General features: G+C 28.9%; 2 protein-coding genes and 2 non-coding genes across 5 annotated transcripts; 2 read left to right on the top strand and 2 right to left on the bottom strand.

Annotated features, from left to right (window-relative positions):
* Positions 1–1,943: 1,943 nt before the first annotated feature.
* On the top strand, positions 1,944–6,845 carry LOC130973060 (uncharacterized). 2 transcript variants are annotated; one of them, XM_057897435.1, is made up of 13 exons: positions 1,944–2,323; positions 2,817–2,908; positions 3,031–3,050; positions 3,380–3,596; positions 3,672–3,767; positions 3,876–3,991; positions 4,098–4,178; positions 4,697–4,820; positions 5,349–5,398; positions 5,587–5,677; positions 5,916–5,951; positions 6,154–6,251; positions 6,336–6,845. In XM_057897435.1, exons 1-13 carry the CDS (start codon positions 2,001–2,003, stop codon positions 6,450–6,452), a joined length of 1,461 nt encoding a protein of 486 aa, XP_057753418.1. In that variant the 5' UTR covers positions 1,944–2,000; the 3' UTR covers positions 6,453–6,845. The 2 variants fall into 2 exon arrangements, with proteins under 2 accessions (XP_057753418.1, XP_057753417.1); XM_057897434.1 differs by having other exon boundaries at positions 3,031–3,077.
* Positions 6,846–7,460: 615 nt separating this feature from the next.
* TRNAL-CAA (transfer RNA leucine (anticodon CAA)) lies at positions 7,461–7,544 on the bottom strand. Its single transcript has one exon. It is a non-coding gene; the product is annotated as a tRNA-Leu (tRNA).
* Positions 7,545–8,411: 867 nt separating this feature from the next.
* LOC130976672 (uncharacterized) lies at positions 8,412–9,028 on the bottom strand. The gene has a single exon (XM_057901584.1). It carries the CDS (start codon positions 9,022–9,024, stop codon positions 8,851–8,853), a length of 174 nt encoding a protein of 57 aa, XP_057757567.1. The 5' UTR covers positions 9,025–9,028; the 3' UTR covers positions 8,412–8,850.
* Positions 9,029–9,902: 874 nt separating this feature from the next.
* Positions 9,903–9,976, top strand: TRNAV-AAC (transfer RNA valine (anticodon AAC)). The gene has a single exon. It is a non-coding gene; the product is annotated as a tRNA-Val (tRNA).
* Positions 9,977–15,627: the final 5,651 nt, after the last annotated feature.

Raw genomic sequence — 15,627 nt, 5'->3', positions numbered from 1 at the left:
TCAGAATGATGATGTGTTTCCACGAGTCTTTAGAAAACCAATAGGACGCCCTAAATTGAGCAGGAACAAGACTAGTGATAAGCCAAGAAATATTGGACCACTGTCAAAATTATTCAGGAAAAGACAACAACAAAAATGCTCATACTATTTTGTGTTTGTTCATAACAATAGAACCTGCCCTAGAAAGTGAAAAGTAGAGGCCTCGACAGACAAGGTACAATTGAAACTAATGGTATGGATTGGAACTAATTTAGTCTATGTATTGGATTAAAGTCAATTATTGAGATCTTTGTTTTGTGTTATTAGTGGTAGAAAAATGCAGCTCAACCTTTCAAGAAGAATGCTGGCACAACTAAGACTAGTATTGGCACAACTAGGGTTGCAAATCGCATCAAAGCAGGATCAAAGACAGAAACAAGAATTCAGCCAAAAAAAAAAGAACAATGCACAAGAGGTAGGAATCTAACAGTTACATACCTCCTCCAAGAGAGCTAAGTGCCCCAGTAGCAATAGTCAACTCCAACCATCCACAATAACACATCATAGCCCATCTAGAAAAACCTTGAAATACATGACTAAAATACTACCTAAGGCTTGAAAAGTATTGGGATGATTTTATAGTACTATATTCTATGAATATTTTGTAATGAAAGTGGCAATGACCACCTGAGAGAAGCTACTTTAAGACTTCTATTTTGATTATATTATTATGTTTAGATCGTTATATTAGGACTTCTTTTGATACTATAATGCTTTAGAGAAGCTACTTTAAGACTTCTCGTATAAATGATTATAGTTATTTTCAAGAGTATTATTATGTGAGTTGCTTCTTGTTATTGGTTGACAAAGTAATTTAAAATGTTAGAGTGTCAAAAATGTATGTCAATTTTTAAGAACTCATTTTTTTCATTTTAATCAATAGTTAACCATGTTTACCGTATATATATTTACACATTCATATCAAAAGAGGGACAAATTCAGCAAAATGGATACACATAATTGTTAACACTCTAAATCACAACTTTAATCCAAGTAGCAATTCTAACATATGATAGCTCATATGTCTTGCATAATTATATCAATCATATAGCAACAACTCAACCATTATCTATATAAGAACTCCGTAAGTGTCACTGTGAATTTTCTTTTAGCCTTGTGCAAAATTTTCTTCAACGTACTTGCTTTCTTCTTCCGTCTTTAAATTTGTGGGTATTGTCGTTCACTCTCTATCCAAGCAAAACTAAAAATAGGATACCCAACCGTTTAAAAATTTTATACACTTAGTAACCATTGATCAATCGAAAGAGGAGACTAAAAATAAGATACTTACCTGATAGTTGACGCATCTCTAGAATCTTCTTCCAGGATTCTTTACCGTAGAGGATGTCCACAGCACTGGTTTCTCCCTACAAAAGCGCATGCTCTTTTTTTTGCGAGTTTTGCTGCTGCTACGCGAATTTCTGAGAAGACGATGAAAAAGCTATTTTTAGTAGTTCAAAAGACAAGAACATGAACAACATTAAAAGTTTCTTGTTTCTAACAGTAAAGTCTATCATATGTGTTAGGTTAGCCATGTAGAATATATGGTTACTTATTTCACCATGATTTAACGGTAAAACTTGATTGAAGCTAATTAAAATTTTTTTAAACGAATATAAAATAATTAAAATTTTAGAAACCAAAATAAAATTATATCTAAATATGAGAGATTAATTTAATATTTTATTCTATAAAAAATTATCAAAAACATAAATTGACAAAATTTAATATCTTAAAAAAATTTCAAGAATCAATATTTTTACTAAAATTTAACTAATATTTAATTATAAAAAATATATAATCTTATAATATTAAATATAATTTTATACTATTAAAAATATTAATAATAACTAACTAATAATTATAAAATATACTACTCCTAGCAATACTGAAATCTTAATTCAGCTTCGCACCAAAAATGATCGCTTTTATCATGAAAATCGCGTTTAGCAATTAGCAGCATGAGCTTCCTTCAGGGGATCATCGATTCCTTTAACTCCGTCTTCTCTTCTGATCCTTCTTCTTCTTCTTCTTCTTCTTCCTCTTCTCAATCTCACCTTAATTCGACGCCAATGGAAGCTGCTTCTTCTCCTTCTTCGGTTTCGAACGAGCGCGTGGCTTTCAAGCTCAAAGGTTACTACGATTTGGCGACGCAGGAGATCGCAAAGGCCGTTCGGGCCGAAGAGTGGGGTTTGGTCGACGACGCTATTCTTCACTACAAGAACGCTCAGAGGATCCTCCTTGAAGCCCATTCTACCCCTGTCCCTTCCTTCATCACTTCCAGGTTCCCAATATTTTCCTCAACTCTTCATTTTCTTCAAATATTGCCTCTTAGGGATTTTTCTAGGGTTTTCAATAGTGTAATCGTAAAAGAGTGCAATTTTTATGATTAAATCCTGTGTCAACTGCATTTTTTTTTTCTTTTTAGCTTATGGCAGCTCCTATGTAGCTCATCACTTAATTTTTTCTATATACTTGGTAAGTTGAGGATTTGATAACCAGTAGTGCTAGTTAAGGAAGCATGAAAAATATTGATTAGGGTTTTGATTCATTTATTAGTTAATACATATTAAAGTTCTTTGTAAAACAAACAAATAAATGAATACATTGAAAAGTTAAATTAATAATATTTCAATGCAAAGCCTCCTTTTATAATTCCTTAATCAGTGATCACTGCCCTTTGTGGTGAACTTACAATTTAATGGCAAAGCAGGTTTCATATTCTCTGATGTTTTTGTTGTTTAATTATTAATGAAAAGCTATGGTTTTTTCAACAGTGAACAAGCAAAGGTGCAATCTTATCGTCAGAAGATATCGAAATGGCAGGGCCAAGTCTCTGAGAGATTACAGGCTCTAAGTAGACGAGCAGGTTTGTATTGAGCAACTGGTTTATTTTTTGCTTTTTTCCCATTCCAAAATACGAGTTTTTCACGTTTGCTTACTGTTTCGCATTATCCTCCACGTCCCTTATTTCCTTCTTTATCATTTCAGGGAGCTCATATGCCAATCAGGTATGCCGTGATCTAGCTAAACTAGAAGTACAGATCTTTCTGTTTTGAAAATTTTTGCTAAATGCAACTATAAGCTGCTTAAACAGAAGCTGACGTTAGCATAATACTTGTTTATTTTCTGATTATAAAACCTAAACATTGTTTAGTTGACAAATGAGTTCTTCCAAATATCATAACGGGAAATACCTTGTGTTGGGACTTTTCAGCATGCTTGTTAAATTAACCATGAAATGTTCTCTTATGACTGAATATTGGAGATAGGGTACTAATTTTATGATTGTAATGAACCAGTTACATGTCGTTTTTCTTATCCCAAAAATTGTTCGCAGAGCACCTCAAACGTTGCACAAACTGCTGCAGTTCCACTTAAGCCATCAAATGGTAGAAAAAATATGGTACACAGGTATTCTCAACCAACAGGGCAGGTGAATAAAGTTGGAAGCTCAAATTCTAGTCAAGCTGGTGTAAATTATGATACAAAATTGGTTGAAATGATTAACACTGCAATAGTAGACAGAAGTCCTTCTGTTAGATGGGATGATGTCGGTAAGAATCCATTTATTTATGCTTATCTCCATTTTATTTGATATCAACTGTTTAATTTTTAGCATGAAAATGCAGCGGGGCTTGAGAAGGCAAAGCAAGCTTTAATGGAGATGGTTATTTTGCCAACTAAGAGGAGAGACTTATTCACTGGTCTTCGAAGGCCGGCCAGAGGTAAGGTTGTAGAACATGATGAGATCTGGTTCTCTAAATGATGGATGATGGTAAAAGTTGTAGAATAAATATGCCAAAGTTGAGAAATGATAAACCTTGTTGTTCTAGGTTTGCTACTCTTCGGTCCACCTGGTAATGGAAAGACCATGCTTGCCAAAGCTGTAGCTTCAGAATCAGATGCAACATTTTTCAATGTGTCTTCCGCATCATTGACATCTAAATGGGTACATTTCTTTATGTAGCTTAATTTGTTTGTGTTTAGTTTTGGTTCTCATTAAATGTTTGCATGCATGTTAAGAATTAAGAAATTTAACTTGGCTTGTACTCTAGGTGGGTGAGGCTGAAAAGCTTGTCCGGACACTATTTTCAGTTGCTATATCCAGACAGCCATCTGTGATTTTTATTGATGAGGTCTCTCTCTCTCTCTCTCTCTCACACACACACACACACACACACTTATAATTACTCTTCTTCAATCCACCCTTCTCTTTTTCAATAGAAAAATAAATTAAGAGAGAAGGGTAAAAAATGGTACAAAAGAACATGTATAGAGGCAATCACAATGCAACTATCATTGCTTTAGAAGCAATTGACTATTTCATAATAATTCTTTGTGAAACATTTTTAGTAGCTTTTTGATCTAATGTATTCCATTTTTGAAGAAACTTTTGCATCAGGCTTGGTTGATTTCAGATCATAACTAATTGATTTGTATTCCAATTAAAGTAGGTTATTGACTTGAAATCTATTTTGACCATGCTTTTAACCTATCTACTCAGAAATCATTTGTGGTGGAGATCATTTCTTTATCACATTAGCCTATCTGGATTCAAAGCATATTCTGTATGGCCTGCATCACTCGACATGCATTATGATTGATTGTCCAAAAAATATTTACTTTCTACCTCTTCTTCTCCTTCTGGTTACAGATTGATAGTATAATGTCAACAAGAACGGAAAATGAGAATGATGCGAGCAGACGGTTAAAATCTGAATTTCTTATCCAGTTTGATGGGGTGACCTCCAATAGTAATGATATTGTGATTGTAATTGGTAAGTACTCCATCCATATTACTTGATCGTTCTCTTTCTTGGAATAAGTTGAGCATGATTTGGATTTTAGATCGAATATGCTGTTAATTAATTATGCTTAAATCAATATTTTTATTTGAAGGTATAGAAGTCACGAGGATCAAACTCTAAAGTCTAAACTACTCGGTTATATAGTCTTTGACATTGTGTCCTAAACCAACTATCCTAAAGCATAGACTATTAGGTGAAGAAGGCAAACATTAAGAATATGGTCTTATTATCATACAGATATAAGCCTGAACTTCAGCCATACTAAAATTTTTCAGATACTTTTGTTTAGGACAGGTAACTTTGCTAGATTACATCATGCGAGCTAGATTAAAGATAAGGTGCATCATTAATTTTTTCAAATAGATTATACACTCCTCTTCATTCTCTCCACACAAAAACCTCTCCATCATAGAATTGTCCTAAAGATAAATGGCTTCCTGATGGTACATCTATGGTCCCAGTCAAGTAATATAAATTTTCTTTCCGTTCTAAATATAGGTGCAACCAACAAGCCACAGGAATTGGATGATGCAGTTCTTAGGAGGCTGGTGAGAATGACTTGATTTTTCTTTATTTCTTTTTCTTTCTCTCTCTCTCTCTCTCTCTCTCTCTCTCTCTCTCTTTTCTCTTTCTTTTTGTGTTAGGTCTCATTTGGGTGATTGCCATTGTCTTTGAAGTACATTTTTGGCGGCTGCTTTGCAAACTCCTTTTTTGATTTCCTGTGAAATTTGACCAGGTAAAGAGAATCTATGTGCCTTTACCTGATGAAAATGTTCGGAGACTTCTGCTAAAACACAAACTCAAGGGTCAAGCATTCTCGTTACCGAGTAAGCTATGTGCTTTCCTTGTTGTTTCCCTGCCAATGCAAATCCTTTTGATTTGTATATCTATGGTGCAACTGCATATGTTTTCTCTTGTTCAATAATATGCTGGGGTTGTATCATTCCTTGTCTTTTTGTAGATTTAAATGACTTTGTTGACATTTTTCATCAAATAACTTGTATATTGCTTGTATTATTCTATTACTTGCTCTATTCTAACATATTTAGGATTTATATTTTACAGGTAGAGATCTGGAAAAACTTGTCAAAGAGACAGAAGGTATTTATTCTTTGAACTATTGATTTAATCAGAGTTACCCCCAATCAATAAAAAGACATAACCTCCTTACATGATGCGGAAAATCTATTAGAATGGAAAGATATTCTCAGGGATTCTCTCTTCTTTTTTCTTTTTTTCCCTTTTTTCCTTCTTGTTTTGGAGAAAAAGAATGACGCCAATGCTTGTTAATTTTACTTTTCAGGTTATTCTGGAAGTGATCTTCAAGCATTGTGTGAAGAGGCTGCAATGATGCCAATTAGAGAGCTGGGATCTAACATTCTTACTGTTAATGCAAATCAGGCATGCTAGTTAGAAGTTCTTATCATTATAAACTAAGTAAAAATCCTCAATAAGTTGTGTAATGATGTTTTTTGGCTTTACCAGGTAAGAGGATTAACTTACAATGATTTCAAGAAGGCAATGACGGTCATCAGACCAAGCTTAAAGAAAAGCAAGTGGGAAGAGCTGGAGCGCTGGAATGAGGAGTTTGGCTCTAATTGAACTTGCTTTTATTCATCCTCTGGTGCATCATCATGCATGAATGTGCATATAAACCTCTATACTTTAACGGAAACAAACATGACAAGGATATCAATTATCATGGTTGGTAGCTAAAATCATTGATCAAATCAGGGTGCTGCTAATTTTATAAAATGGCTACCCTAAAATGGAATAGATACCATTATTATTTCAAGCTTCATTTGTACATTTGTACAATTTGTACATCTTTCTAAGGACAATAAATTTGGTTTTTAGGGCTCCAAGGTTGCCCATCCGAGCATATGAACTTTGAAATTATTATAGTTGATTTTATTGTAAACCAAGCCAAAGTATATTAAGTGTATTTTCTTATGGCAATAAATAACTTTAATACTCGTTGATTCTTTATCTTTAGCATGTGCTTTTTTCCCATTCTTTTTTCAAGGAGCAAGTGTCCATTTAACAAAATTGTTCATAAATATTTATGTGTTAAAAGATGTGATTAAAGTGTGATTTCTAAATTCCATTTGTCCTTTGAGCATTTTTTTTAATCGACGTACAATAATTATTTTATAACTTTTAGTATAGGTAATTCTTCTAGCTCAGACCTGCCAGCATATCCCATATACAAGGTGGATTAGATTAACCATTAATGTTTCTAGCAAGGTTTCGATCTCCTGATTCTATATTGGCAGCTACCTTGCTAAAAACTCAGCTACCATTTTACGTTGTTGAGAAACATCTATTAGCAATATTACTAATTACTAAATACTAATAATATATGTATTTAGACAGAAGTCTCTTTTAATAGTTTTGGACGGAACAATAACACGTTGACTCTTATTTTTTGGTCTTTTTTTTTTTTCGGTCGGGGATTTTGTGGGTCTTTTCAACGACATCCTATTGCTTTCTCTGTGCAAATCTGGGCTAAAATTAAGTCCAATTCAACAGATCGTAGAGTATAACTTAAAAATGGATAAGTTTAAGCCCAATATATCCATAAAGTAAAAAAATTGAGATGTTAAAATATGTCAGAAGTGGGATTTGAACCCACGCCCTCTTTCGAAGACCAGAACTTGAGTCTGGCGCCTTAGACCACTCGGCCATCCTGACTTCCTGTTTGAAGTTTTTCAATTTTAATATAAATAACGTGTTCAATTGTTTTTAAGTTTATTTTTCATCCGTCCTCAACCGTGTATGTACAATTGTACATGTTTTTAAAAGGTTATGTATTCCTTTCTTGTGATCGTATTATTTGTGGGGAAAATAAGAAGAAAATATTTTATACTGACAGATAAGATGAAGAATGGATACACCAAGTCAACTATTTATCATGCCAAGGTTAACGATTATTAATGTGTTATATTTTGTCTGTTTATGCACAACATTGCACTTTATTTATTGTTTACCAATTAATACTCATCTTATTTATCTAGTACTTGATAAATAAACTCGAGTAATACGCCAAATCACTCTAATGAATTTTGTTTGGGCATTTTAATTTTCTATCAATTTTAATTACCAAATAAGGCATCACTATTTATTTTATTAACCAAATCAATTTTCTTGTTCTAAGTCTTCTGTTACAACTTGACAAAACTTACTTGTTTAGAGGAGCATTTGATTAAATTTGTGAACATGTAATAAAAGAAACTTGACGTAAAAAATAATGTCTAACATAAAAAATAGAAGTAATTTGATAATTAAAATTTGTGAAACACAAATTTGACTAAAAATTCCATTCTATTACTCTAACTCAATTCAATACTAGGCACCCCTACTAGTTTTTTTTTTTAAATGAAAATTACACATTTTAATCATGTTTAGATACTTCGGAACAACATCACTTTTAACACAATAGTGATTAGCGTCAACACTAAATTGAAATTTGCAATCACAATATTGGACTATCAAGGACAAAGAAAACAATTTTGGCACAAAGTACCACAGTAACCTAAAACAAATGTAAAGCAGACACAGTTAACTTGAATATGCTGATAGGTAAGTATTAACTATTAAGTACACCGTTACAGTTATTAACGGATTCAGTAAGAAAATTTAACTATTCCGGTAAGCAAATCATTCATTTTCTTTGCACAGTATACTCAGTGCTATTTGTGTTCAAAATCCACAAGAACTGCATAGAAGTAGCACTAGATTCTCTGATTTTACATGTTTGTCTTCTTAAAGAAAATGGGAGAATAAATCCATCACCATTGAACAAGATTGAAACATCAAACTAGAAGATAATACCAAATCCTAGACCTTCAAAAAGTCAAGGAAAATGTACACAAGGCAGAGAAGTAAAACACACAGATTGGCATGATTCAAAGTCACTGTTTCAAAGAAAACAGTACTAAATTGTTCCAGCTACAAGAATGGAGCCATGATCATCGAAATGAAACTGAAAGGTGGTGTATCACTTCATCTTAGCCTCTGTAAAGAGAACATGGCGGTTAACCCTTGGATCGTATTTGCGAAACTCGAGCTTCTCTGTGAACTGCCTTGGCTTCCTCTTAACATAGAAAAATCCAGTCCCAGCAGCAGACACTAGTTTTACAAACATTTGAGCCTTCTTCTTCTTGTCCCCCATTCCTTACTCTAAACACAACGAAACCATTTAATTCAGTTTTTTTCCCTTCTCTTCAACAATTAAAAATAAGAAGTTGATTTTAATGAAATATAAAACAGATTCACACTTGCATTTAATTATATCTCGTCACGTAAATAAAAAACAACTATCTTTTACAGCTACTATGTGAATGATAATCCAAAAAGAAGATTGTAATTATATGATTGAGAGGTGAAATAATTAATAATGCACCCATTTGGTAAAGTCTATTTTATCTTCAGATCCTTTCTTTCCCTCAAAGACCCTAACTCAAGAAGCACACTTTGGAAATTTGATACAGCAGCAACATAATACCTTCAAATACAATAATTTCCTATGAAATCAATGTACAGTAGATAATGAGTTCCACAAGATACCACATCAAATCTGAGTATTTTGGGGGGAATATCATGAATTTGATTCTGTTTCCATCAAACACAAAGGCAAACGGTAATTTCTAATCTATTTTTTGTCTGCTTATTTTTCTTTCATAAATTAAAATTATTAAAGAAGGTTAATATGTTTATTATGATGACAATCACAATATAAACATGTTCGTAATGAGAAAATTACAAAAGCATGATTTCCAAACGGTCAATCCCAGTAAATACTCTATAAAATATGCTTAGAAATCATGGCTTCAAAAATTACAGATACACTAAAGCCCAACGAGAGAGAGAGACCTTAGTTGTGTGAGGCAGTGGCGTGAGGTGTTGGCGCAACTGCAATGTGCGACGGCAGAATGAGATGTTATTTTAGGGGTTTTCCATTTTCACTTTTCAGGGGTTCCAAAAATTGAATTCATGGATGCATTTAATATTTGTTTATATATTTTCAAGTATTTACAAAGGGTATCAAGTGGTGTCGTGGTGTAGTTGGTTATCACGTCAGTCTAACACACTGAAGGTCTCCGGTTCGAGTCCGGGCGACGCCAATGTCTTTCTTCTTTTGCTTTTTGACACACTGAAGGCATGATGATGTGTTACACTTACACTGTTATTATATTATATGTATAAATTTAACCAAAAATAACCAATTAAGTATAATTAACTATTTTTTGCTGTGATGTACGTCCTAAAATTGTAGAAAGAAATGAAAAACCCAATTTTCAGATATGAAATGAAGAAACTACTAGGACTATAAAGCTTTCCTTCATTCAATCTTCAATTTTGTAGTAATAGTTACTATCTTTGTTGATAAATTTATTTTTTAATTGATTTTTTGCTATTTTTTCGATTAAAAATATGAAATAGAAGCACAAGTATAAATTTTATTGAGAAAATCAAACAAATAATATGATCTTTTATAAAATAATTATTTTGTTTTCATATGTTAATGTGTTCTGACTTCATTTAAGTGAATTTTATTGAGAAAAAAAAAATCTACTTTATTTTCAAAACGGGTTTTGAAGCTTAACTTATTAGTTATTACTCTGTAAAGTTTTTGCAATTACCAAAGAGTATTAATATTTGTTTCTCAATATCTATTGATTAGACAAAAATGCTTTTGTTTTTATGATTTTTCTTAGGACTTTATATTTAATGGGTTAGTAGTAGTTTGAGAAAGGTGTATATTATTTCTACTGAGACTTTTTTTGGGTTTTGACATTTTTTTAAGTGTAATGCATTTTTTTTATTAAAATATCAATTGTTGACATTTTTTATCATTCAATAAACTCCAAAAATATACTTTTATACATGTCAAAAATTTTCTCTTCTTTTCTAAATAAAAAGTGCTCTCTTCATTTCTGTGATAGTAATAATGCTTTTTCTTTCTTTGAATGCATGTAATATTTTTACTTCTATGTTCAAACGTGCTATATAGGCACAACTTTAAAATAGTATTTTAGACTCATAAATTTTCAAAGCAATGATGTACTCACAATCATGTGCAGGACTTTGAAATTATCCATAACAATATATAAACAGAATATAGAGAGAATAATGTCTAATTTTTGTATTTTTATTTTAATTTTATTAATAAATAATAATTGACGTAATTGCATTTTAAAAATTAGTATAAAATGTAATTATAGTTAACTTTTCTTCATTTATATTACTGTTATTTTCTTATTTTACGCACAATTTTTGCTTATGGTATTCTCTTTTTCGTTCTACTACAAAGTACTTTCTCTTATCTTTTAGATAATTCTATTAACTTCATATTTACAGAATATAATTATTAAAGTTAGATCTTTTACTGTAATTAATATATAAGTATTAATTGTGTCAATATTTACATAATTTTTTTTTGTCTTCTTCTATCTCTTGAGTTAGATAAATTTTAATTTTTTTTGTTCTAAATATGGATACAAAACCTTTTTAATATTGAAAGAGAAAGTCCATGCCTATTATTGGAGGTGGTCATAAAACTTTGAAATATATTCACTTTGAATAATATCAACAATTTGAGAGAATAAATTTAAATTTAAATAACTATTTTTAATGAAAAGCATTGGGTATATATTTATTGAATTTAAAAAAAAAATTGTATTTATATGTCATCTTTTATTTTTGTGGTGGTGTACAGTAGTAATGCTTACATCATAATTTCAAAGCTCATTTTATATTTATGTCAATTTATAAAGTATTTTAAAAAAATTATGTTTAAGTAAATTTTTTTTGATAATTATTTTATATTTTGAAATTTAAAATTTTGTAATTTTATTTTTATTCAAGAATTATTTTTCTATTTAATTTTAATTCTGTTACTAATATTAATTTTAATTTTTTAATTTTTAGAATAGATAAAAAGATTTAATTTTTTTTATAAATTAGATGATTCAAAAACTACTCATTATAAAAGAAGTTAAGTTTAATTCTTGACATGTTAGATAAAAAATTGTTTAATTAGATAAAAAAATTATAAAAAAATTAAAGAACACATATCAGATAAAAAATATTTTTGTTTTACATCAAATTGATAACATAAATTTTTTTTTACATTAAATTAATAAAAACAAAAGACAGAACTATTTTTTACGTGATATATAAAGAGAATATATAGAGAATGGTGTTCAATTTTCGTATTCTCATTTTAACCTTATTAATAAAACTGGTATAAAATGTGATTACCATTAACTTTTCTTCATTCCACTAAGTACTGTCTTTTATCTTTTAGATAATTCTATTAGCCTCATATTTACAAAATATAATTATCAAAGTCAGATTTTTTACTGTAATTAATACATAAGTATTAATTTTGTCAATATCTACATAATTTTTTTTTCTGTCTTCTTCTATCTCTTAGGTCATGTAAATTTTAATTTTTTTGTTTGTTCCTAACCATGGATGCGAAACCTCTCAATATTGGAAGAGACATAAAACTTTAAAGTATATTCAGTTTGAATGTTATCAATAATTTGAAAGAATGGATTTGAACTTAAATAACTATTTTTAGTGAAAAGTATTGGGTATGTATTTATTGAATTTTTTTTAAAGAAAAAAAATTTGTGTATTTATATATCATTTTTTTTTGTGGTGGTAGACAGCAATAGTGCTCACATCATACTTTCAAAGTTTATTTTATATTTATGTCAATTCATAAAGTATTTTACAAAAATTATGTTTAAGTAAATTTTTTATTTTATAATTATTTTATATTTTAGAATTTAAAATTTTGTGTTTTTATTTTTATTCAAAAATTATTCTTGTATTTTATTTTGATTCTGTTGGTCTAAAAACACTAATATTAATTTTAATTTTTTTATTTTTAAAATAGATAAAAAAATGTGATTTTTTTATAAATTAGATGATTTAAAAACTACTCATTATAAAAGAAGTTAAGTTTAATTCTTGACATATTAAATAAAAGATTATTTAATTAGATAAAAAAATTATAAAAAAATTAATTAAAAAAATTCTTTCGACATCAAATTGATAAGATAAAAAAAATTTACATGATAAAAGAAAAAGACAAAATTTACAACGGCAGTGAAGGAAGGCAATGAAAGACGCTGGAGGCAATGCAATTGAAGGTGTTAAGAAAAAAGAAAAAGGACAATAGTAAGAGAAACACATAAAAATGTGCATAAAAAATAAAATTAGTAGATTTTTCAAAAAAATTAAAAACAAAACTTTAATAGAATAATTAGAGTGAAATCAAACTACTGTTGAGAGTATAAGGGCAACAAAAGGATTGCATACACTTTGTATTTTTTTTTGTTAGGAGATGTGTTATCATAGTTATAGGAGTAATAAAACTGTTTTTATTTTAGTGGGAGGTTATTAGATTTTTCAAAATAAATTTTATGACTATTTGGTCCTTATAATTTGTTTTATGAAATGGTTTACTAGAGGATAAATATAGTAAAAAAAAATTGAAAACTAAAGTCGTGGTCAACTCTTTGAATTGGCTTTATGGATTTTCACCTTTTGTTATATAGTACAAAGATGATATATAATATAATAAATGGTACATGCTCTTATACATAAGAACATGGGTAAAAAACACAAATAAACCAATGGAAGATAGTTGTTACATGAATAAGCCAAATTGAAGATTGATTCACGAATGAGTCAAAGCATACTTATATGTAATTCGAACTTATTTGGTTCGAACTCCAATTGCATATAAATCGAACCTATTTAGTTCGAACTAGACACACATAATTCGAATCTAATTGGTTCGAATTATACCCGAATTGGGCTATCTCATAATTCGAACATAATTGGTTCGAATTACTAAGGAATAAGTGTGAATATGTTACGTGCATGGGATTGTAATTGATGAATATGTTTAGTTTAAGGAGTTTTAAAGAAGATGTCTGTTGAACACATATGGAAATAAATTAGTCTATGAATTAAATTAAGCAAGACATGATGTGAAAATTAAATAACATCAAAACGCAATTATTAAGTCACCAACAAAAAAAAACGCAATTATTAAAAAAGATTTGATTTTAGAAACATTTTTTAACAACGCAGAAAATTAAAACTAAACAGAGACTAATATATTTAAAAAAAAGGTCTAATTTTTTATTACAATAAAGTGATAAGTAAAGTACAAGTAATATTAGAAATCAGCAGAGTACACTAACTATAATTTAGAGAAGTTTAGAATTGGTCTTAAAGATATTTTTTATAAACTTTATATAATAAATAATTGTTTCGTATATATTACACCATTTTAAATTTGTTCCATTTCAATGAATATATAATTTATTACAAACATTTTTTAATGTCAATAAAAAATTTGATTTTTATCTTTTACGTGTATATTTCTTTAGTTCACCGCTGTTTTTAGAGATTATATAGTTAAATATTGGAATTAAATTAAAAATACACTTTATATATACAATTTGAATATTATTTTAATTTTATTTTTAAATTTTATTTTATTTAACTTTATTTAATTTTAATTTTATTTTATTAGGATTTAATGTTCTTTAATTAAATTGAAGTAAGGATAAAATTAACACAAAATAAAATATAAAAGTAAATTGAAACGAAATAAAATTTAAGATTAAAAAACTAAGACAATTAAAGATATAAAGTATTTTTTTCTTAAAAAATTTGTAATCAAATTATTAAAAAAAATAAAAAGGATTTGATTTGAGAAGATTTTTTAACGAGGCATACAATTAAACCCAAGCAGATACTAATATATTAAAAAAAATTATTTTTTTACAATAAATAATAAGTAAAATATAATTAATCTTAAAAATTAAAAGAGTACATTAATTATAATTTAAAAAAGTTTAGAATTAATTTTAAAGATATTTTTTATAAACTTTATATAATAAATATTTTTTTTTGCATATTTTACAACATTTTAAATTTGTTTTATTTCAATTACAATCCCATGCACGTAACATATTCACACTTATTCCTTAGTAATTGAAACCAATTAGGTTCGAATTATGAGATAGCCCAATTCGTGTGTAATTCGAACTAATTATGTGCGTCTAGTTCGAATCAAATAGGTTCGATTTATATGCAATTGGAGTTCGAACCAAATAGGTTTAAATTACATATAAGTATGCTTTGGCTCATTCGTGAATCAATTTTCAATTTGGCTTATTCATATAATAACTATCCTCCATTAGTTTATTTGTGTCTTTTACCCTAAAAACATGGGACTTAATATCATCCTTTTTATGGAGTTTCTCTCCCTTAATAAAAGAACTAATATCATTTAGGGTTAATGTTTATCTGTGTACTTAATAAAAAAAATTAATATCATTTAACTTTAATTTTTAATTTTTAAGATACATTAAAAGTTACTTATTATATAGGAAGTTAAAAATATTTTAAACTTAAAAAATTATTTAATAACAAAATTAAATTTGTTCAAAATCGTATGAAGAGTTAGAGAGAAAAAAAAAGTTGAAACTTTTTAACTAATTACAAAAAATCACCACCATCAAAACTATTAAAATTGAGTATATTAAGTGAGGTTTAAGAAGCAAACTAGAACGATAAATCTAAAAGTTTTATATCTCTCTTTATATAGTGCTTCACTTTAACTAATTTTTTTTATGAATAGTATTCAAATGACGAACAAAATAATAAGAAGATTCGTATTAGATTATGAAAATTAATCTCATCCTTGTTATACGATGACATTAGTTCGAAACATGTAAAA

The sequence above is a fragment of the Arachis stenosperma genome, chromosome 4, assembly GCF_014773155.1.
Source record: "Arachis stenosperma cultivar V10309 chromosome 4, arast.V10309.gnm1.PFL2, whole genome shotgun sequence".
NCBI classification, from domain to species: Eukaryota; Viridiplantae; Streptophyta; class Magnoliopsida; order Fabales; family Fabaceae; genus Arachis; species Arachis stenosperma.
Note: the sequence above shows the minus strand (reverse complement) of the source record. Positions and strands in the feature narration are given on the sequence as shown.

What these genes read in the sequence shown, in the direction of transcription:
- LOC130976672 (XM_057901584.1), bottom strand. Translation starts at nt 9,024, where the DNA reads ATGGGGGACAAGAAGAAGAAGGCTCAAATGTTTGTAAAACTAGTGTCT.
- LOC130973060 (XM_057897434.1), top strand. Translation starts at nt 2,001, where the DNA reads ATGAGCTTCCTTCAGGGGATCATCGATTCCTTTAACTCCGTCTTCTCT. An exon ending in CATCATTGACATCTAAATGG is followed by an intron (nt 3,992 to 4,097) that starts GTACATTTCTTT and finishes CTTGTACTCTAG; the next exon opens with GTGGGTGAGGCTGAAAAGCT. An exon ending in TCAAGCATTCTCGTTACCGA is followed by an intron (nt 5,678 to 5,915) that starts GTAAGCTATGTG and finishes TATATTTTACAG; the next exon opens with GTAGAGATCTGGAAAAACTT.